This window comes from Macrobrachium nipponense, chromosome 44, assembly GCF_015104395.2.
Source record: "Macrobrachium nipponense isolate FS-2020 chromosome 44, ASM1510439v2, whole genome shotgun sequence".
Lineage (NCBI taxonomy): Eukaryota > Metazoa > Arthropoda > Malacostraca > Decapoda > Palaemonidae > Macrobrachium > Macrobrachium nipponense.
In genome coordinates, this window is record NC_087221.1 from 22,828,891 (window position 1) to 22,853,890 (window position 25,000).

At 36.8% G+C, this 25,000-nt stretch overlaps 1 protein-coding gene across 4 annotated transcripts in view; it reads right to left on the reverse strand.

Moving 5' to 3' along the window:
- The window catches only part of LOC135204094 (CTD small phosphatase-like protein 2), a 100,824-nt gene that overhangs the window by 49,013 nt on the left and 26,811 nt on the right, over positions 1-25,000 (reverse strand). For 2 of the 4 annotated variants that reach the window (XM_064234096.1, XM_064234095.1), the window contains exon 1: positions 16,345-16,490. The exons of 1 other annotated variant lie outside the window; for it this stretch is intronic. In XM_064234096.1, coding sequence (XP_064090166.1) covers positions 16,345-16,433 — 89 coding nt within the window. In that variant the 5' untranslated portion in view covers positions 16,434-16,490. Of the gene's footprint in view, positions 1-16,163; positions 16,299-16,344; positions 16,491-25,000 lie in introns of those variants that run through there. One more of the 4 variants, XM_064234100.1, reaches the window with a different exon arrangement.

The window sequence follows — 25,000 nt, forward strand, 5'->3', positions numbered from 1 at the left end:
TTCTTCAAGGTGATAAAGTTGACTTAACCGAGGTAACACCACTTGGGGGAAGGGAGGGGGAGGGGAGGGGAAGGGGGGGGGGAGTGGGGAAGGGGGAGGTTGAAGGTGGAATATGGAGAGAGAGAGAGAGGGGGGGGGGAGGTTGGTCGGTTCAGGCAATGAGGTTTTGCAAATGTGGCACAACAGAAGTGGTCCTTTCTCGAGTGGCAACTGGCACCGTCTGTGTGGCGAGGAGTTTCGTCGAAGCCGAGGGTGAGAGAAACGAGGAAGATGGAGGACGAGAGTGGGGTGGGGGGAAGAGAGAAAGATTTCCTCCCCCCGAGTGCCACTCGAAGACCTACAGCAGGATCAGACCTACATCAAACTCTTTATCGAGCCCTCCACAATCCTTCACAACTGTTATGGTGTCCCGCGCGTCACGCACAACCTTGGGAGTTCTTGTATTTTTTTCCTTTCTTTCTTTTATCACTATCCGGAATCGTTTTCTATTTTTACCCTTTCATCACTTTCACTTTATTTCAGTTACACGTTGTTCACAAACGACTACGTATCTTTCATTGTACACCTAAATACTTTCTTCTTTCTTTCGTTCTTTGATTCTCACTTTCGAACGTTTTCCTTACGTCTTTACTTTCTTTTCCTGCCTTTCACGTCTTTACCTTCTTTTCCTGCCTTTCTCCCGAAAATGATTTACTTCACCCTTTTTTTTTCTTTTTTCTTTCTTTTTTAACCTACTTGTGTAACTTATCCCTTCCTTCACCAATATCAGTCTCTACTAACGGAGCAGCAGCCAGCCGCCTTATGGCAAAGCACGTTTAAGTTACTTTCTCGGGGAGGAGTCTCTCCACCAACCTTTCCATTTCCCGGCTGCTCAAACCTAAAAGTCCTCGACAATGCATGAGGAAAACCTCGAAGCGTAAGCACAAGGAGTTAGTGTGCGGCCTTGCCTTCTTCTTTCCCCGCGGAAATTTCATAGCAAACCCATTGTCAGACCGTTCGGTCTAGTGGTCGTAAGCTATCACAACTCTGTGAATGATTTAGAGGCGTAAGGGAAAGATATCGGAATAAGGATACACTGTCGTCAATCTTTATCGAAAGAAATCTCACTTCGTGGAAGCACACCATTAAACGTCACCAAACTGTTTTTTATTTTTTTTTCCTGCGATGAAGTCAGGGGGTCAAGATACAAAATTGATTCCTTCTTTCTCTCAAATAAATATAATATAATGTATATCGCACTACTTGTTACAGTTTCCAGTTTCTCGGGAAAAATGCACTTTGTCTTTTTTCTTCAAAAGCTAACTCTGCGACATAAATTATTCATTCTTTAAATAAGACCAACATACATGAAATTAAAATAACAAAAGATTATATACAGGCATACATATATACAAACACACACATACTATATATATACCACAGGTGAAGGATAAGAGACGGGGTGTAGATCAGGAGCAATTACACCCCGTCTCTTATTTTTCACCTGAGGTAATGTGTAATAAATGAATCGCGCCAAGTGATTTCTAATTTATATTATAGTATTATATATATATTATATTATAATATATATATATATATTTTACATATATACTTACATATATATATATATATTAATATTATTATATATTATATACTAGCAAAGGTTAAAACTGCATGAATAAGTGTATGCAAAGGCACATAAAGTACATCATAAAACGTACGCTTTCTCTCTTTATTTTATAATTGATATATATAATGCTTGTAACTACGGTGTGTTTTCGATTCATTTGCATAATAACAAATGAAGGGGAATAGGTGTTTAAATCAGTCAGATCTATCCGCTTCTTGAGACTTAAAGTAAAAACAAAAATAAAAATCCCCCCCCCCTCCCCCCCCCTCGTCTCTCTTGTCTCTCTCAATGTTGCCAAGAAAAAGAATATTAAGTATTACCTTACCCAACCCAAAGGTAAAATTTACCTCATTCTTATTAATCCGTGTTTTTTGTTGCTAGCCACAGTCATAGATCTGTTCTTAGTCTAGACTATACATGACATATTCCATCATAAAACTAATACATACATAAAAGTGCAGTAAAACAATCACTGAACACACACACCACAGACACACACACACACACACACACATATATATATATATATATATATATATGCTTTGTTTTAATGTAATTCATATTATTTCACTGATTTTAAGTGTAACTAATATTCCATATTATAATATATATATTATATATATTATATATATATATATATATATATTATAGTGTGTGTGTGTGTGTGTGTGTGTGTGTGTGTGTGTGTGTGTGTGTGGTTAGTATGCTTTCTCAAGCAAAATCACAAGATCCTCAAAAAAACTAAAATGAAGTGTATCACGAAATCATATATTTATCAATTCCAGTTGCAGCTTCTCATTGGGCAAACATCAATACACAGTCCACACGCCCCTGCTGAAAGCACAGGAAGTCACCTGGACTAAAGCAGACGTGTCTTGAAGTCTGCTGAGCAGCCAAGCAGGCAAGGACGTCCAAAGGCGTCCATGTCCCTTTCTTTTTCACAGGAAGAAACAAAAAAAAAAACACCCGCCCGTAATTCAAATCACATGTACCGTGGCAGAAAGGTATTTATAAACACTCGTGGCGGCGAATCACAAACGATTTTCCCCTCCCCCTCCCCGCACGGGAAGGACACCTTTCTTCTTGTTTTCTACTTTTGGAAAGGTCAACCTTTCCATCACCGCCTTCACTGTCGGCATTCAAGGCTTTGGGAAGAGGGGTGGGGGGGTTGTCTTGGACAGCAACGGCATTACGAAAACACACAAGCCCACCTGCCTGCCTGCAGAGGCAGCCAGCTCTACCTGCCACCTGTCTCGACGCACAGACACACACATAGACAAGTAGACACGATAAAAAGGGAGAGAGAGAGAGAGAGAGAGAGAGAGAGAGAGAGAGAGAGAGAGAAAGCACTCGAATCCTCTCCGTCAGATCGTGATGTTATTCCAGCGCCCTTTAAAGCCTGCAAAGAATCGCTTTCCGATTCCGTCACCCGATTCAAAACACAAATCACCACCTCTTCCAGACGACGTCGTCGTTATTCCTCGACTCCACCTGCCGAGGAGGAGGAGGTAGCTAGGTAGGCGTTGTGTGTAGGGGGGTTAGGGGAGTGGGGGGCCACAAACGACCAGTGAGAGAAAACCGCCTCCACTCCAGCAAAAGTTTCGTTCGCCTATGTGCCTCTCCTCTCCTGGAGGTGGTGGCAACGAGGGCTTGCTTCTGCTGGTGGTGGTGGTGGTTCGCGCTCGCAGAGCCGCCCCCCCAGAACCCCCGACCTAAAAGAACCGGACCCTCCCCCCAACCCCCCACCATTGATTCCTGCGCGACGAACACCACTAAAAGCAACCCCCTCCCTCCTCTACTCTTTCTCTCTCTCTCTCTCTCTGCACTTCTCTGGATCTTTCTTTCTCTACATATATCCTCTCGCTCTGTCTCTCGTTCGTTCTTTTTCTCCTGCTATATTCTCTGTCTCTCTCTCTCTCTTTCTGGGTATCCTCTTTCATTTATTATTGTAATAAATGCTTTCTCATCTCCGCCTCTCTCCAGCTACAGCCTCTCTCTCTCTCTGTCTCTCTCTCTCTCTAGGCATCCTCTCTGTCTCATGATCTTTCTTTCCGCCAGTTATCCTCTCTACTCTCTTCACCTCTTTGCCCAGAGATAACTTCTCTGTCCGTCGGTTTGTCTGTCTGTCTGTCGCCTTCTCTCGGGGCTTCCAGTTTGGTTCCAAGAGGAGATGGATGACCTTAGGGCGTCCGTCATCATCCGTAAATGAGTCTGATTTTGCTTCCATCCCAAATACGAGTTCGCTTCTTATTCTCCTCGTTGTTTTTGGTTTGTTGCTTCTTAATTTGCTTCTCGTTGTTTTTCTTTTTTTCAAGGTTTTTGTATCGTTACCTGTTATTCCTACTTTTCTCCTCTTGGCCAGAATATCAGTTTTGGGCGCTGCTTTTGCTTCTCTCCGTCTCTCTCCTCTCTTCTTGTCTCTTCTCTCTCTCTCTTCTCTCTCTTCCCCCTCTCTTCCCCCGTAATTAATACCAACGTAGCAATCTGCAGGGCCCTTTTGGTGCATCCCATCGCCACAAGACCGACTCGGCCACCCGCACAGGAACTTTTCAAAGGTAAAATTTCCAATTTCCGTTCCTTATTTTATTGCATATTTTCATAATGCAGATTCTGCTTCATCTCTCTCTCTCTCTCTCTCTCTCTACTCTCTCAACATCTCATCTCTTCTCTCCTCGGTGTTCATCTCTCTCTTCTTCCTCAGGATGTGGAATGTCAGCCAAGCCAAAAACGCTACGAGCATGATGGTAAAAATACGAAATACTTCACGTAAGCAATGATGTTTCAAAAAATATCGCTTACGAAGCATGATTTTAAAATAAAAATAGCGCTACGAGGCGATGATGTTAAAAAAATACGCTACGAGCATGATCTTAAAAAATACGCTACGAACATGATGTTTAAAAATACGCTACGAGCATGATGTTAAAAAATACGCTACGAACAATGATTGTTAAAAAATATTGCCTACGAAGCATCGATGGTTAAAAAATAAATGCGCTAAACGAACCAATGATGGTTAAAAAAAAATACGCTACGAACATGATGTTAAAAAATACGCCTACCGAGCTCGATGTTAAAAAGAAAAATAACTCTTACAAGAACAATGATGTTAAAAAAATACGCTCGAGCAAATGATGTTAAAAAATACGCTACGAGCAATGATGCTTAAAAAAGAAAATACCGCTAACAGGAACCATGATTTTGTTAAAAAATGCGCTACGAGCATGATGTTAAAAAATACTCTACGAGCATGATGTTAAAAAATACGCTACGAACATGATGTCTTAAAAATGCGCTACGAGCATGATGTTAAAAAATACGCTACTACGAGTATGATGTTAAAAAGATTCAGTCATAATTCTTCGTCTGCTACTTTTTTCGGCGCACTTTTCGAACTACGGCGGAGATTGGGGGTGGGGGCGATATAAAATAAATAAAACAAGTACAAGAAAATAGCAAATACGTAAATAACAATAAATATAATGTAATAAATCAATCAAAAAATTACAGTGGAAACAATTTAATTCTAAATGAGTAATTGCATAACTTTAGCGTCTCTTGCACCAGTATCTTCCCAATCGACCTAATTCTAAAATAATTTTCTTAATGAGGAGTCCGCTGGGACGGGCATTTTCATGTCCTTATCTACCCCAGACCTCGCGGACATAAAAATACATATATATATTTTCCCCGTAAGAAGGCTGTTGGTTCAGGCAAACCAATGCACAAATGCAGCATCTAGCGCAGGCTCAAAATCAAGAATAACAGAACAGGCAAATGAATGGGTTTTATTCCCGAAGTCTAAATATGTAATCAGGGAACACAGAAGCAGGAAGGAAGTTTGATCTTTTAGCCAACGGATTCTGAAATTACTGTTTTTCTTCTCTCTTAGGGTTCGATCCCACACGATGTAAGGATTCGATCCCACACGATGTAAGAACAATCAGGTAACTCTCCCGTAAATTGGTTTTGTCATAAAGGCTAATACGTGTTAGGTATATTTTTTTTTTTATTTCGCCTATTTCCATTGTTTAATAACCAGCATAATATAACATTTTTACTATAATCTTACCCTTACGAAAGGTTTTTTGTTTGAGGAAATTAATCAAAGAATAATGGCTAGCCTCCTCTTGCTTTTAAAAATTAACATTTAAATGAAATTTCTTAATACTTCTTCATATTCATGTTTTATGCTATTTTTTGCCTCCGGCCTTGAACACTAAATCATACGCTTGGTTGTCAGTCGACTGCTGCTGGTCGCAGAAATAAGTAGAAAAAGAAAGGGGGGGTTGGGGGTTTCAAACTGGGCTACCAGTGCTCTGCAAGTAGCTGGCAACCCGCGTTTCGCAATGAATGATGCCGTGGCGACGAGATAATCCCAACTCCAATTATCTTTCTCACTCTCTCTGTCTCTCGACTCCTTCACAATAAACCATGTGGATGAGAACGAACCAAGGATTGAGAAGGAGAGAGAATGAACGAGAGAAGGATGTTATGAGGAAGGGAGAGGGGGGGGGGGGGTTGGAAAGGTAGGTGTGTGTGTGAGTGAGTAGAGTGGGTAGGGGGATGGGAGGAGGCGGTGGCTCTGAAGTAAGGTCGAAATCGGGGAAATCTAATCAAGGTAGAGCGAGTCTCTGCTGTCCCCGGCCCTCTGCCCTTTGTCGAGGGCTGCCTCTCTCTCTCTCTCTTTGCCTGAGCCTTTGATGATGATGACGACGACGACGCCGCTGCTACGGCGATGCCCGCCGTAACAAGAGAGGGACGAGGGACGGATACGGGAGGGAAAAGCTCCCTCGCGTTGTCCTCCATAAGACTGAACGTCACCGACCGTCTACCTGGACGTTCTACTGGACGTTCACTGGGACATATCTTCTTTCTTCTTTTTCTTTCTTTTTCGTGGATGTCTAACAAAAACGTCGACATACGATACATCCATCCATCCATACGCATACAAACATACGTAACATACACATTACATGTAATTGACGGTAATAAGGCCCACGAAGGAAAGTGAAAACACTGGAGTAGCCCTCCAAAGATCTTTCGACTCAACGTCCCTTTACTTAGCAAGACCCGAAAGATCTTGTAAGCAACCCCAGTGTATATCCTTTATTTATAGCATTTATCCGTTCGTTCCAAATCTTTTTCGTGATTTCCAGGTTTATAGACTATAACACACATTAATTAATAATTAAGTATATATTTATTATATAAATATATATATATATAATGTCTTTTATATATAAATGTTTTTCCATATTCCAGATTCCGCGCCACTTCGGGAATATTACCGAAGGGGAATTGTAAGTGGTAAACGGACCGGTACCGAAGTGTCCCGAGCACTTGACAGTATCCTCCAACGACTTTCCCGTCGACTAAGTTGGAAATGAGAGTCGTTGGAGGATACTGTTTGCAAGTATTCGAGAATAATCAGGTACCAACTTCAATTTACCACTTATAAGGATTTCCCTTCGGTTTTCGTTTTGTTTGTATCGGCGGTCTTACGTTGCATGGAACCAGTGGTTATTCAGCAACACGGGGAAACCCAACGGCTTAAACGTGAACTTCCGAACCTACGTCGAGAGTCGAATCTTTCTGTCACCGGCGAAATACACACCTCTCACCCCTTCAAATGGAATGTCCGAGAATAGAAACTCGGCGGCCACCGAGGTAGGCACGCAAACACCATAACCCAACCCACGGCCACGTGGCACTGGAGGCGGCTCTTTCCCCCCCCCCCCCTCCCCCCCCCCCCCCTTTCGGTGATGTTCCCGCAAGTAGCCATGCGAATTTGGATATTAAAACGGGCATTTTTGTAACTGGATGTTTGTATATAAATTCACGGTAATATGAAATAAAAATGTATAATTATATTAATAATATATATATATATATAATATAATATAATATAATATATATATATTATATAATATATATATATATATGTATAAGTATATATATATAATATATATATACATAATGGAGAGAGAGTAAATTATTTCTAGTTCTAAGTGGTTACGGATGCTCAACGTCGAAAGCGACGGAAGTGTACGAGTATAAGGTGAGACCGAAATCAACCCCCTTTTATCACCCTTCTACCTAAGCGGCGCATTATATATTTACCAACCTGCATCCCAAAACAAATGACAGTAACCCTTATCTTAATTACCGCTTCATTTCCATAGCGAGCCTTTTAACAAACCCGGAACCAACAGGCCTCTAAAATAGAACTCGTAAGATTTAAATTCCTCCGTTCCAGAATTCGAGCCAAACGTGGATTGGTATGTATACGTTGGGTTCCAAAGAAAGGTACGAAAACAACCTTTTTTTATTTAATTTATTTTTTTAAATTTTTTAACGTGGCACCCACGCGTTCAACAGTAAATCCCTGATTAGGGTCATTCATTGCCTACGCCAACTGGGCAGGTAGCGTTTTCACCTGTGTGTGTGTGTGTGTGTGTAGACATGTGAAAACATTTAATAAGATTTACGGTCCGCGTTTCTTCCCCCCCCCCCCACTTTTTTTTTTTTTTTTAGAACACTCCAACAATATCTTTTAAACAATGAAACGTTCTAAATTAGAAATTTGTTTCAATAAAATCAAATTTTCCATTTACTATTTTACAGTGAAAGCGTTTCAAAATGACTATTTCGGTAACACAAATATATACAAAAATATTAAGTACAGTAGCTATTTCGATAAATAAAAATGAAATATAAACAAATAAAAAGACTTGACGCTGCTATCTCAAACAGATAAGAAAAAAAAAAGTTCCCCAGAGCATCAAGTCAAGAGAAAAATAGGTCCAGGGTTATCCTTGGTCACAAGATGATAAGATCGGTCAAGTGTTATTCTTTCAGTAAATAAATAAATAAAATAATTAATTAATTTAAATTAATGAAATTCCTTCCTTGCCAATTTAGAAACATAAGTTCCCATGTCACCGCAGACGTAGGAAAAAAAAAAAAAAAAACTATATTGCTGTTATTTCAAAGATAAACAAAACCTGAAAATTACCATTTCAAGAGGACTACCCCAACTTGGGTCTATCCAAATATACAAAGTTCCAAACCTCGCTAACCTTGAGACAAAAGGCTTCTAAATTTAGCACTAGAAATGAAAAAAAAATAAAATAAAAAAAAAAAAAAAAAAAAAGTTGCTACTCCGGAGACGAAAAGGTACCCACTCTGCCACTTCCTTATAAGCTACTTTGAAAAAGAAAAAAAACGTACCATTTAAAAAAAAACTTAGCCCTAGTGTTGCAATTCTGATAAAATAAGACAGCCATTTTGCACTTTGTAATATAAATAGGGCAAAAACTTTCCAGCATTACGCTTAAAAGAATATCAAAGAAAACTAAGCCCAATGTTGCTCGTTCTCATGCAAAAAATAAATAAATAAACAAACAAAAATAAAAATAAGTCTAAGATAAAAATCTTTAAGAGAGAGAGAGAGAGAGAGAGAGAGAGAGAGAGAGAGAGAGAGAATTACAATTCAAAATAAACAAATATGCACTCAAGTTGCTCTCATTCCCCCACCCCACGATAAAAAAAAACTTGAGTTTCGAAATGTTGAAAAAAACAAAAAAAAAAATTCAAACGTTGGCTACCCAAACCCCAACTTCAAACTAAAACTGAATACATGTGACGGAAACGGGGAAGGTGGGGTAGGGGGGGGGTGGGAGTTGAAGGGGGGGGTGTGGGGGAGAGACTGAAGAAAGAGGAAGGTTACAAAAAAAAAAAAAAAAAAAAAAAACACCACACACACCAATGTCGTTAAATCTGATTTTAAAAAATCAACTCTACAGCTTCATACAAGAAACATAATGTGCCATCGACCATCAATCAATAAGCACAAAGACTGGCATTCCATTACCAACCCTACCTAACGAGCCCCAACCCCTCCCACCAAAACCCCCCAAACCTCATAGCCCCTTGACAAATCCCCCTATCAACAGAAACGGATATTTCGACACCGCATCTCCATTTCTGACGGTATTGGTGGGGATTATGGGGGGTGGGGTGGTGGGGGAGAACGTTCATATACAGGAAACATTCGTGTGATAATTTCGAACAAAAAGTGATGTCCAGTAAAGCATCTATTTTTCCCCTTTTGTTAATTATTAAAAGGTTTTTGATTACAACTTCACTAAAGGGAATACTCATGGGTTAATTCCTGGTAACAAATGAAAAGTCAGCTCAAGATTCATTCCAATATTAACGGACACTTCTACGCCATATTTTCAGTTTAAGAAAAATTAATTTTTATTCACAGCAATTATAATAAACGAAAAAAAACCTTTTGATGAAAAATAATTAAGGACTCTTAGACATCTTTTGGCGTCGAAAATTATATTGTTATATTTAAATCGCCTTTTTTTCATAATTTCTTCTTATGAGCATCCCATTTCTAAGAAAGATTTATACTCCATAAAAAATTTAATTTAATTCTAAATTTCAAGGGTGCTCATTGAACGATAAGATTCTAAGAATTCCAAAATAAACATAACGGGAATAAACACGTGACAAATTCCTTGCAGAAAAAGGATGTGTCTAATATGACATGAAAAGTATGAACATTACTTGGAATCAATTTCCGTTCAGATATTTCCAACTGAAATGATGAGTTATCTAAACCAGTCTTTGAACTAAAAGATCTTGCTATTCGGGTTCTTCAGATTCCAAGAGTCTGGGTATTCTACAACTGGGCCATTGGAGTGAGTGAAATCTGTTACCACTGTGATCTCAACGATAAGAACAAGAACAACATTATTAAAATAGTTCTACCAGACCACTGAGCTGATTATCACCTCTCACATGGCTGGCCAGGAGGATTTGTTTTTATTTACTCTATTTATATTTTGTCACTTACATTACGAATTCTTCAAACTTTATAACTGGATTTATTTCAAATGTTGAAGCTTCTGAAAAAATTTCACTGATCGATTTTTTCCAAAACTTGATGTTCGCTGCTGATTATACATCGGACAACAACAGCAACAAGAATAATAATAATAATAATAATATAACAATAATAATAATAATAATAATAATAATAATAATAATAATAATAATAATAATAATAATAATAATAATAATAGTCAAATGACTAACATTCAATTGTCAACGTTTCACTTACGGTAATAAATATATCTAAAAAATTCCAGACATGATAAAGTCTCTGGTACTTAACATAGATGATGATGATAATAATAATAATAAAAATTACGGAATTGACGAACCACTTGGCACTACTACATCAGCTGACACTAAACAACGTTAACAACCAAAATAATATCCGCTTCTCAAAAAAAAGAAAAATAGTAATAATAATAATAATAAACTGAAGCAATCAAAAAGAAATAAATAAATAAAAAATTTCCAATCCCGCGGAAAGTGGAGGAAAAAGGATGAGATTTAACAAGCCACTATATTTCGGCCAATACATATCGGCTCTTGTTTTGGCCGATGTGTATTGGCCGGAATATATTAGCTTAATAAGATTTCTTTGGTTTTCTTATGGGCCTTTTCAAAAAATAAAATATTAAACTGTGAGTTACAGAAAGCAGGATTATATATATATATATATATATATATATATATATATATATATATATTATGATATATATATACATATATACATATATATATATACATACATATTGAAACTGAAAAAATTCTACATAAAACAAACCATATATATATATTATCTATATATATACATATATATATATATATTATATAATATATTATATATATTATATAAAATAGATATAAAAATATATATATATATATAGATAATAATATATATAGAGAGAGAGAGAGAGAGAGAGCGAGAGAGAGAGAGAGAGAGAGAGAGAGAGAGAAATTAAAAAAAAAAAAAAACTGCCAAAAAATCTGTTAAAGAACTAATGCTAGGTTATATATAACATACATTTACACGTGTATGTATTATGAGCGTCTGTCCGCACGCGGGGGCGCGCACAAAAGGCGTTCGTGGCGCGTATATATACTACTACATCCGTTACTCCTTATTTACGCTTTGCCGCAAAATTCCTCTGCAGCAGCATCGCCAACGCATATCAATTACCCCCGACATCTTCAGCCTGCGAGTGGTTTCACCAGCCAGTGGCCTTCCCTCCTTCCTTCCTGCTGCCCTCTCCTTGTGGCAAACCTGTGCGCGCGCGCGCGAAGGTTTAAATATACTTCTGTATAAATGTTATTATTAAATAAACATATATATATATATATATATATATATATATACTAATATATATATATAATATATATATATATTAGCTAGGAGAGCGAGAGATAGGATAGAGAAGGGGGGGGAAGAAGAGAGAGGAGAGAGAGAGAGAGAGAGAGAGCCGAACTCTATCTACACTTATGTATAAATATATTATAATTTATACATAAGTCGTATAATTTTAATGCTTGTAAACACCAACAAACACACATATATATATATATATATATAGATATATATATATATAGAGAGAGAGAGAGAGAGAAGAGAGAGACGAGAAGAGGAGAGAGAGAGCGGATCTCTTCTTTAACGTTGTTTGGATGCTTCATATTTCCATTTCGTATTTTCCGGTATATTACGAATTCACTGTCCTCGGTCAAAGATGTATACGGGAGCTTATGACGAATGTATATTCTTGTATCTCTATCGTGGATTCTTGCATCTGCAGTGCATTTCCTGAGATCGAAATGAATTGTACTGGAGATATTTGTGGACCAGTTCCACGATGAATATTTTGTTGTGTTGTAGAATTCCTCGACTAAAGGAATAATTCAGTTATGAATTCTTCCCGTGCATTTACACTTACAATCTGTTGTTGAAATATTACGGTTTCTTTTAATCGCATACTATAGGCTGATAAGGAAAGCAGCCTAGTGCGCTTTCCGATCCAAACCCGAAGAAAAGGAGAAAGGAAGAACAACGGTGGGGTTAATCAGGAAGGGGTAGATCTTTCCGCCTCTTAGATGAGCGGAAAACTGATGCATGAGGAGAGTTCCAAAGCTTGGCAAAATCTGCACACAACACACTATCTATTTACATACATTTTATACACTATATATAATATATATATAAATACACACACACACACATATATATATATATATATATATATATATATATATATATCTATATATATATTTCAACTGTTCTTTCGGATGTTCTATGACGCATTGCTGCCTTACCAGACGACCAATAATACACACTTGCGACGCAGCACACACATATATATTATATAAACTATTATCCATTTGAGTACAGTTGTACTAAGCAACAGGAAACCCTTTTGCGTAGAATTCCAGCTTAATTATTATCTCAGTTTAACCTACTTTCAGAGATCATGACATTTGTTGATGCAACGTCACATTACTACATAAAACAATCAAGAAATTATCTTAGCCAAGGAGTTTTCTTATAATATAATATATATATAATTATATATATATTTCAATAATGATCCAAAGTTCGATAGAAAAAAGAGGAATAGTAGATTTAGTGTCTCGCAACAAACCGTAGCAGTCTGATGGAAGCGGCAATCTATCATAACAAGGCTCGTGAGCCAACCTAGTAACAAACAAACAATAAACGCAAACAAAACGAACGACCAAATACAGCATGGTTTCTAAAATGAAAAAATGAACAGAAAATAAAAAAAGAAAAACGAAGGTTGTTGTGCTGGAAACGGTAATAAAAAGCCAAGCCTCACAACTTTAAAAGGAAGAGAGAGAGAGAGAGAGAGAGAGAGAGAGAGCGAGAGAGAGAGAGAGAGAGAGAGAGAGAGAGAGGAGGATGCTGGAGGTGACCATCTCAAAAAAATTGAGGGAAATTGCGGACATTTCTTTTTTGTTTTTTCTTTTTGCTTCTGTTCTTTCTATTTTCTTCTGGGGAACTGGTCAGAATAATAATAATAATAATAATAATAATAATAATAATAATAATAATAATTATAATAATAATAATAATAATAATAAAAATATATATATATATATATATATATATATATATATACATATATATAAATACACATATTTATTTATATTTATAATTTATAATTGGATAATTATAAAGTAATGACTGGCAATCTTTTCAGAAAGGTTAAAGAAGCAGAGCCTGTGTTTTAAAAGATGAACAAGAAAAAGGTAGATAAACCAATAAACGGGTCAATGAATAAACGAAATGGAACAAGTACAGTAAAAAAAAGGGGGGGGGAGGGATATACAAAAAATGTGAGTAAAACATATAATTCTAGAAAAGAATAATCAAACACACGACACAATGCACCGTACACGTATTCACCTGAATCCGTTATTTTCATTTACCACTACAAACAGCAAATGTTGAAAAACGTAAGACGAAAAGTCATTCAAATAACGATATTACTTTTAAGACCGAAGGATCTTCACAAACAAAAAAACCAAACCATACAACGAAGGAACCGAGTTATAAAACCTAGAAGATTTTCAACGCAGTGTCCAAAATCTTAGCCAGCATCACATTCAAAGTTCCTATAGCCATCATATTTGTTGCAACGCTGGATTTCATAATAAAATTGCCCTTGAAATTTATCTATTTTAATACACAAATCAAATGAACCGAGTCCTGATTGGCATCGTTCAGGCAGTGGCAATTCGATAAAAATACCCAGCTGGCAATTAAATACATAAATGGGCAATACATGAACATGATTAAGCATTGTAAAAAGCATTAATTTAACACTGAAACTGGCAGTGAAAAATAAGATAACGCCCCCATGACAAATGGAAATTATGAGAGACAGAATTCTCTTAGCAGCACGGTCCTAAGGACAAATTTATTACTGACAAGTACTTGACAAAGAACTATCATATAATTATCACTGAAAAAAAAAAATAAAAAAAATCAAAGTGGAATCTGGGCTATCAGATATTTCACTCCGGCAATGAGTGCACAAATGACTCAATCCCGTTCTTCGCGACATACTTATTTGTTTGCTATCTTGTTTCCGTTATCATTCTGTCATAACTCTTTTCTCTTTGCTCTGTTTTACATTTTGTTCCACCGTAAACAAAGATACTTTTATATATGCATATTCTAATAATAATAATAATAATAATAATAATAATAATAATAATAATAATGACTAATAATAATAATAATAATAATAATGACTAATAATAATAATAATAAATAATAATAATAATAATAAACATTATTATCAATATAATTACTATAATGGAGGGATAAGCAATCATGTTTAGAAATTAGTTGGATGAAAAGTTCCTCTAAAGTAAAACGTAGATTAATTGCAAAACTAATGCAAACTCTTCAAGCTTCATCAAAATATAATAATAATAATAATAATAATAATAATAATAATAATAATAATAATAATAATAATAATCTCTAGCAAGACAGGAACTAAATTAACGCCACCTAACAAATACATGAAGTTTTCCCACTGACAATCAAATATCTTAACTTTAAGAAAAACGGCAATTAAACTGTATTCTAACCTGAATATAAAACAATTAGTGTATTTTCATCATCACCAGCTTTTATGACGCGGATTAGGCACTTCTTGCAATATCAAGTTTATCAATATGGCCTTCAGATCTTATCAATAAATGGAACTTTTTACTTTGCAAACACAAGCGTTCATTAAGGATTTCGATATCAGAGTAAAAAATTTGTAATTATGCCTGGAGATCTTGAGACTTTGTGTTAGATATATTTGAAAACGTTTTAGTATCATAAGCAATGCTCTCAAGTAATGTAGCTGTAAACAGATCACAGACACAGCTCATCTGAACATGAAGTCGGCTACCCCATCTTAAACGTTCAGAAAACTACTAATACAACGACATGAAAATATACTCAAAAACCGTGAGGTGGAATATATATATATATATATATATATATAATAATAATAATAATAATAATAATAATATAGGGTACACAAACACGTATGAACACCCGAAAGAAGAAATGAGCGAACTGACCGTTCTAAATTTTCCTACAACATTTCAGATTTATTCTCTTCAACAGCCGCCAATAAATTGGCTATAAGGGCACCAATTTCAACTAATTTCACGACCTCTTTCAGACACCCAAACTGTGTTCTAGAATCAACACAAAGTCTGCTACGGAACAGTTCTTTTTTTTTTTTTTTTTAAATAACTTCAACTGCGATACCGCCAAATAATAATGTACCGTTATTTATAACTCCTTAATCCCACGTGCTATCAAAATTTCTTTCCAAAATCAATTTTAAAAAATGCGCTTTGCTGTCGAGAATGCTACCAGCCCAGTAGATCACAATCAAATTCGCCACAAAATGAGATGCGCTGTAGCAGCCTTCACTAGAGCTACGACTATGGTCCTAGTATGGATGATATGCAGGCAAGACACACTTTACGTTTCATCTTCGCCCATCGAAAGCAAAACGAAATCCAAAGGTAAAAAAACGAAGCTTAAACATGAGAACAGAACGTGGCTGACGAGCTAATTATTCCACAAGCGGCGGCCATAGACGTGTAAACTCCAACCTACCTCAACCCCGTAGTCTTTCCCGCGCTGTTTTAAACACTAAATTCTCCCGCCATTCCATGCAACTGACGGTGACAACTATGTCAGTGAAACCACATGTCGATAGCCGTTGTTATATAGCTGCAGCAGTTGCATTCAAACACTCTGGGTTGATAAAACAAGGCGAAAAACCACTAACACTCACCAGAATTTTGAATTAGACGATCCATCGATGGCTATCATGGCTCGCGCGCAGGTGAACCTCCCGGATGAAAACATCATAAAAGTTCCCATGTTTTTAACTACAATTTACTGCATAAATAAAATCATTATAATTATTTGATATTATTCAGTATATGAATCTCTATGAATATTTTATTCAAATTCTAGAGATGGTTTCATTATTTAATTTGCCTCGAAAACTATTCTTTCAGACTCTCAACTGACATCGTAGCTGAATATAAACAAACCCTGAGGCAGCCAAGGCGGCGTCTGCTAGCGCCCAATGGCCTCTTCTCTCTATTGTTTCGTTTTGTTTCCATTGCATTTCGCCATCAATAAAGTATTGCCTGTAATATTTAACACTTTTATTTTTTTTAATCAATTGTTATTTCTGTCTATATTTGTGTGCCATTCTATTAGAATATAATAAGGATTATCTATAAATAAATCGATATTTAAAGATACAGATCTCAAGTTTCACGAGAGAGTATAGAAAACCGCGAACGAATTGAAGAGAAAATCGTATGAGAATAACACGTGAGTCAGAATGAACATTTCACGGGCAAGATTGCGCAAGAGACTCGTTCGGTTGATGGACCTTCCATATGCTAAGATGTTTGTCTTTGATCATAAAGGGGAAAACCTTGGAGGAAATTATCCCTAGGATGTTATGCATTACTCTCTTCCAGGTTACAGGATATTCGGTGACCGGAAAATATCAGCAAGAAATAAGAGGCATTCTTTTGTCTCTTGCAACCTTGAATATCATAACTGTACGAGGCTTTCACGCACCTAAGGCTCGTTTTCCATGAATATCTGAGAGTTACGTTCGCTGTTTATACGTAAAATCCAATGGTCTGCATTTTTATGTTGCATCACCTATCCACTCCACATTTTGCCTCCGATCAACATTCCTGATCTTCGTTACGTAACACGTTACTGGCTACGGCCAACAGAACGTGGCTGCATGTTACTCCGATTTACTGCATCAAAAATAATTGTTATTCTTACTTCGACAATCAAGCAGCTACGGAAAATTCTTTTACACTAAAGATATGACATTGACAACAGGTAAAGTAACTGTCTAACCATTTATGCCTTTCATGCAAAGCAGTGTCATAAAGGCTAATACGTGTTATGTAATAATTTTTTTATTTCGCCTATTTCCATTGTCCTAATAACCCGCATAATATAACAATTTTACTATAATCTTATCACGAAGGTTTTGAGGAAATTATCAAGAATATGGCTACCTCCTTGCTTTTAAAAATTAACACAAATAAAATTTCTTAATATTTTTTATATTCATGTTTTATGCTATTTTTCAGTCTTATAGTATTAACGTACTGTAGAACAAAAATTTATTTAGGGAAAGAAACTCTCGGTGCAATACACTCTTAAAGGCAACAGAGAACTGCACAATGCAGCGCATTCGGCCGTAAAACGTCTCGTCAGGATGCGCATAAAAAAGTCCACAGATTCCTTTCTAAAAAGGTCCAATGTTTTACCTACTTAAGGTTAAATTGCAAAGTTCACAAGTCTCCTTAATCCTGACAAATGTCTAATATAATCTCATCATTCATTCACAAACACCCCGGAATGCTTTGCTTTTTCACCTGAAGTGAAGATCTTTTCAGCAAGACACCACAAAGCACGAAAAGGTCTGGAGGAGCAGAGCACTGCAATCTCCAGGTAGCAGTGAACAGGCCACCTGGCGTGACCCTGGAAATTAGGGTCTGGTGAGCTATTGCAGCAGGAAATCGCTTTTCCCGTCGTATTGCGTCCTTGAAAAAAAGAGATTTGATCAAGGCACAATCTAATATATGTATTTAATTTCTTCTTAACATTACTGGACAATTTGCAGTCTATTATTATAATAATAATATTGAGGTTTAATCTCGATAGCTGTCTTTAAGCACAATCAGTTAAATTAGCGCCACATTACCCTAAGATTCAGTGTTTTTATCCTCCAATTTGGATATGGTCGGTGCACTGATGACACCAGTTACGAAAAATAACGTCACCTCTTCTTGTGGCTGACGAAGTTAATTAGGCAGGAAGAAGGAAGTGAGCGAAGAGAAGGAAACATGAAAAAAAGGAAAATGTAAATAACAATGGCAATTTTCATAGCAAATCACAGCGCACTCTATCATTTCTAGGGTAACTCACATTTGATCACTCATTTTCATTCTTTTACCAGACTGTTTTGTTAAAATCACTCTAAAGATAATGCGAAATTTCAGACTAACAGCATCGTGTATTGGCATTTCATAGCAGCTCTAGGATAGATAAGAGTTTATGCTACTAGCTAAAAGTTTATTATTCCCAAACCTGGATTAGTAGTCATAGTACCGTTAGTAGTAGTGGTAGTAGAAATATTAAACGAATGAATGATTTTGAAAAAACCAAAGGTAAAAGAAACGGCAATACGAGTAATCAGACACACCGTTTCCCATACTTCATCAAGTTTTCTTCAACTGGGTTACAAAAACAAACACACAAACGAGAGAGAGAGAGAGAGAGTCGTCACATTTTATCTTTAACATCATAAAACAATCGTATTCAATAATTAGTATCATCAAATGTGTGTGCATGTATGAAGCGTGCGCGAGCGTCTGCACGCACTGTCGTTATGTAACAAATCTACTTTGTTCAAAAACGGAAGAGTTCACGTGTCTTCCATCAGCTGACGGGCAGCTGCCAATTCCCTCGCCCACAACTTTTATGTTTGGAAAGCAGTCAGCAGGATGGAAGCCAGTCACCACGTGTTGTCTCTTAGACTCATCCCTCACAAAAACAGGACACACACACACACACACACAGAATACAAGTAAATCCGGAACGGTTTTCTGAATGCAGTATATTTATTTGGGACATCCGGTGAGTTATCGGATGAAAGAAAAAATAAAAGACTGTCGCATATTCACGTGGAGAAAAGATCACAAAAGAAGAATTTATAACTGTTGGAATTTTCGGATTTCCTAAGCTGATAAGCGGCAATTATTTTGCGATAGATTGACTGACAGAGAGAGAGAGAGAGAGAGAGAGAGAGAGATTTTTTTCCAAATATACGCGTGAAGTCTGATTGGAGAGAGTGAGATACAGGGAGAATTTTCGGTGTAATCAAAGTATACAATTGCAATTCGTTCTGAGGTTATGCTGATCCAGTGTATATATATATATATATATATATATATATATATATATATATATATATATATATATATATATATATATATATATGGTTATAATGGGAGGATAAAAGGTCATAAAACACTATGTAACATTGCAACCATATATTTCGAAAATATGGTTGGAAAGTTCAAATAGTGTTTTATGGGTCTTTATATTTTATTATGTATATATGATATATAGTATATATATATACACACATATATATATATATATAGATATATATATATATATATATATATCTATATATATATATATATGTTGTGTGTGTGTGTGTGTGTGAATGAAGTTTTGTCACTTTTAAACCCAGGCTACCACCCGTCACAGTCGACCAACTACTAGTCCCCATAATTCACCGGTTAGGTCAACAGAGGTACGACGGATTTTAATAGTACGTGCTAAGATTGCTCTGTTGTCGCCAGGCATTCAAACTCTGAACCTCCTAACTAAAGAGTCGAGTGCCGCAACCACTAGATAATGATGTTGACAACTAAGTGGGCCAAATGCCAGCACAGGTTATTGAACAATAAAAAAAAAAAAAAAAAAAGTCCTGTTTCTCTCTCTCTCTCTCTCTCTCTCTCTCTCTCTCTATATATATATATATATATATATATATATATATATATATATATATATGTATATGTATATATATATGTATATATATATATATATATATGTGTGTGTGTGTGTGTGTGTGTGTGTGTATACAAACATGTATGTATGTGTATTTTAAGTTGGGCATATTTGTCTAACAATATCAACCCCATTTTGATAACTCAGGGAACATTACAGTTGCCGAACTCAAGCGGTATATGAAAACAAGTGTTTTAGTTCGTGATGAACACCTGTTCCAATATTTGATAACGTCCTTACGCCTGTTATTAAAAAAAGTGCACACATGTCACACTCGCTCATACAACTGTTGACTACATTCCTATTAATGCCGATATTAAGGACGTGACGTACCTTCCTAAAACTAAGGCAGAGGTATATCAGGATAGACGACAGAGAAATCTAAGCAGAGACAAAATATCATCGGTTATTTTGACTGGTTTACCACGCAACTGAGAAAGTAAACTAGGCCTAAAAGAAAAATTACTTAAAACACAATTACGTGAAACACAAAATTTGACATTCAATATTTCTGTAAATCACAAACGCATCTTTTTATCTGAGCATGCGTAAGTGATAGCACACTTATATATATCAAGAAATTTAACTTAGATAAAGTACAGATTGATTTTGTAAATGGGCACAGCTATCAAAAGTCAGGCATACTTTTGATCAATATCTTTCAGTAAGCTATCCTTTCTTCTGCTTGCAATTCGCAAGCAGAGGCCAGTGCACACAATATGAGAGAGAGAGAAGCTTGACATTGACGTCTTGTATCTGTGTTATGAGTATGTGGTGATGTCTGTTGCTAACCTAAGCTATGGAATGGTAATTGAATCATCACTTTATGTTTTCTGTTACTCTGGTAATTTTCTGACAGTTGATATATTTGTACCATCAGATCTTCTGCTCTACAATCTATAATATATATATATATATATATATATATATATATATATATATATAGTGTGTGTGTGTGTTTATAATTAGTCCAACCGAAGTTAAAACATCAATGTAGCGATGATCCTTGTCATTTCACTTCTCTGGAGCGACACTATTTTAAGGAAATTAGCTAGATGTTGAGAAGTATATACAAAAACTTTGTAACTATGGATATCTACGCTATAGGTTAGCTTGCAGTCATTTTACCATGACCTTTGAGATATTCGGCTGAATAGGGTTTAATGGCTTTCTTGATATATTACTATCTTAGAGGCTGCCATCCACACTGTATTTTACTGATTAATGATTAAAAGCAACGAGTAAGGGCAACTGACTAGTAAGTGTTGGACCTAATCTTGCATGAAGCCGAAGCAGGAATGTCATGCTCGCCTCCTTCCTCCAACAGCATTGATCGGGCTGGCTGTGACAACCGTACCTCCGTCACATTTCTACCCCCGCACCTCCTATATCATGTGGCTCAACACCTGTGATATTCCAACCCCCCCTCCCTCATTTGACACCCCTAGCATATTGACCAATTTTGATTGCCCAGGGACCATTCCATACATCAACACCATTCCGTAATAAATAACGAGAGCCCGCCAGGCAACGATCAGACGATCTCTCGCTCGATTGATAGTCGTCTGAGTGATATCCAAGCAATGAAAAGCGCCATATGCCCTAGACAATTGCGAGGTGAAACTTGCATGGGTCATGCCTCCTCAAGGTCACATAGAGACCGTAAATATGGCTAAGCTGAAACGTCACACCTTGTCACGGATATGACTCACGCAATGCCTCTAGACTAGCATCTAGACTCTCTTGAAAATCTTGCCACCCAGAGTCAAATGCACGAAACTGGATCTTTCTATTGTTCAGCTGTAGAGTACTTCTGAATACTGCTTTAAAATACTACGTGGAATATAAATTACTTAATGCTTGCTCATTTCACACAGGCGCGCGCGCACACACACACACACACTGTTAATCAAGTCATTAAAAAAAACTGCTGCACATCGCCTAATTACGAAGTCCTTTTTATTGGAATTCCTAAAAAGAAGAAGAAGAAGAGGAAGAAGACGAAGGAGAAAGAAAGAATGAATGGCTTTTAAGATAGAGATACTACGCTCAGGTACGATTGTATTTTATTTCTCTCACCAGATATTAAAACCACTGCGCTTTGCCATTTTTTGTATCTGGTCTGCTTCACTTTTCCCATCTTTCTTTTGCTTGGATCATTACAAATTAATCCTATACAGACTTCTTCAATCTTGCATTTTTAGTTTTAGCAATATAAACATTTTCTCTCACGTTTTCTGGAAATGTAGGATGATAATAATAATGATAATAACGTTTAGCCCAAACAAAAGATCTCAAATGGTTTAATAGTAACACACCATTTATACCCCATATTAAACCTTCTGCTCAGAATTTCAACCAACTAATGTCAATGACCATAACCGCTGTGATTCAAGTTTGTAGCATCAACTTTATCAATACCACTCAATGTTCACTAGGTTTTCATTCTTCGGTCACTCTTTCTATGTTGTCAGTTTAGGCCTAAAGATTTCATTGCAAACTATGTCTACGACTAAATAGGTCAGATTTCTGCAGTTATCGACAGGCTTTTGCACCGTTTGACGTTATTCGAAGTGGATTGCATTGCACACATTCGATGTCATGCAAGCCGTATCTTATCTCTCTCACAAGAGGAAGTACATGATTTGGGAAGAATGAGAGTGTACCTCCTGTCTCTCTCTCTCTCTCTCTCTCTCTCTCTCTCTCTCTCTCTCTCTCTCTCTCACCGTAGGAAAATCCAGTACAAACCTGGTTCTGAGTAGGCGTCCCTCATCTTCCATCGGGGGTACCCAAAGAAGGAAGATCTTCCATATGAGGTAAAAAGCAGTTATCAGGTCGACGCTACTTCTTTTTCTTCTTCTTCCTCTTCTTGCTATAAAATCTGGCAAGGATCTTTTTATGAGCAAATTTTAAATGGACGGGCCACCTAAATCGCACTGTTAGCCCTAGCCCGAAGCAAACAAGGATGAAAGAACCTATAGAAGATCGAAACACGGGCCTAACAAATTTGAGCCTAGTACTCCAGGCTGAATTAAGCTGATATATTCACCTCATTCCCTGGGGTGTATTAAGTCATATCTAGCCTTTGTCATGCGCCTAATGCACAGTATAAATTGCTTCTTCCACCTCCCTTTCGAATCGAACCGTGGTACTCTTGCTGGTGAGGGCGAGCAACAAGACCACGAGTCTCATAATTATTATTTTTATCAATTAGAACTAAGCAAAAGTGTAAGGTCGCTGAGTGCAACGTCGGCCGAGAGCGAATTACTGCAACGTTCAGTTTTAACTCAGATCATTGGGTCCTTTGCCATGACATAAATATACACAAAAGCAACCAAAAAAAAAAAAAAAAAAAAAAAAAAAAAAAAAAAAAAAAAAAAAAAAAACAAAAAAAAAAAAAAAAAAAAAAAAAAAAAAAAAAACTTCTTGCGTACGTCTGGGTTAAAGATACAATCTTAAATGAGAAAGTCACAGGTGGACCACCTAGATAAAACTGGATAAACAGAGTTCGCTTACAAGCGAATCTTGCCAAGGATCAGTTATAAGATACAACTCTCTCTCTCTCTCTCTCTCGTATTGTCTTAAACGACGTTTACTGAACCGTCTCGCGGGATGTTCATAAGGGCAAGAACCCCGCCTAGTACTATAAGGCCTACTAGATCTGGCAGTTACAACCGCTTTCTTCACTACTGTTAGATAGGGAATGTTTTCCATAACTAAAGCTGATTAGAATTAAGCTACTTTAGAGTTCCCTGTTAGATCAATTCTTTTAGTGTTTCAAAAGAACAAAGCAAAACTGGAAGTATAGTTAGACGAAGTTTAATTCTATTTCTTAAGAGTAAATATTAGGAGGTCTCAAGTTAGACTATGAGATGAATTTTTTGTAGCTTTAAAGAAAAATAGAATGATATTTTAAGTTACTTTGCAGATTGTACAATAAAGTTTTAATGCCTGTGTTGGGATGTACAATAGTTTTAATGCCTGTGTTGGGATATAAAACTATCTTCCTTCTCTTTCTAAACATTTGCTACGGTTTAAACTTTCTTTCTTTGCCTCCTAAACTTTCTTCCTTCTCCCCTAAACAATCTTCAAAATCGGTCTTGTATCATTCTCTATCTTGAGAACCAATACTGTTATTCTAGTCTGGGTCAGGATAGATTGAGTCATGTTAGTCTCAATTTTCCTATGGAGCCCCATGAAATTCATTCTCGGGTGGTCAGACCGGGTCTAGAGGTCCACACCAGTCCTATTAGTCTCTGTATCACTTTACCCTACTGAGAGGACAACCTCGGGTGCGAATGGGTCCTTCCTGGCATTAGGCCTAAACCAATACAAGCTAAAAATCCTGGAGGGATCGCCAACTCAGTTTCACCTGAGGTGCATGAGACACATGGGATCTCTGTGCTGCCTATTCTGAAACAGATAAGCGCACACACACACACACACACACAGAGAGAGAGAGAGAGAGAGAGAGAGAGAGAGAGAGAGAGAGAGAGCACCGGAATCACACGAATGACTCATCTAGCTTCCTGGTCTGTGTAATTAAATGTGGCAAGATAGTTCTTGTAAGGTAGAGGAGAGATGGTGACCAAGTGAGTGTAAGGCGGTTAGACCAGCTGCTAATGAGCCTTCTGTAGCTAATGATTTGGAAGTTTTCTGTACAGACAATTAATGTTTGCTTCAATAGTTAAAGGATAAATGTTTTTCTTTTTTTATTTATCTGAAGTCACCCATGTTGAGAGACAAGACTTATTGATAGTAGAAAAATGATAATGATAATAACAAATAAAAGAACTTAGTCGTTGACGAGGTTA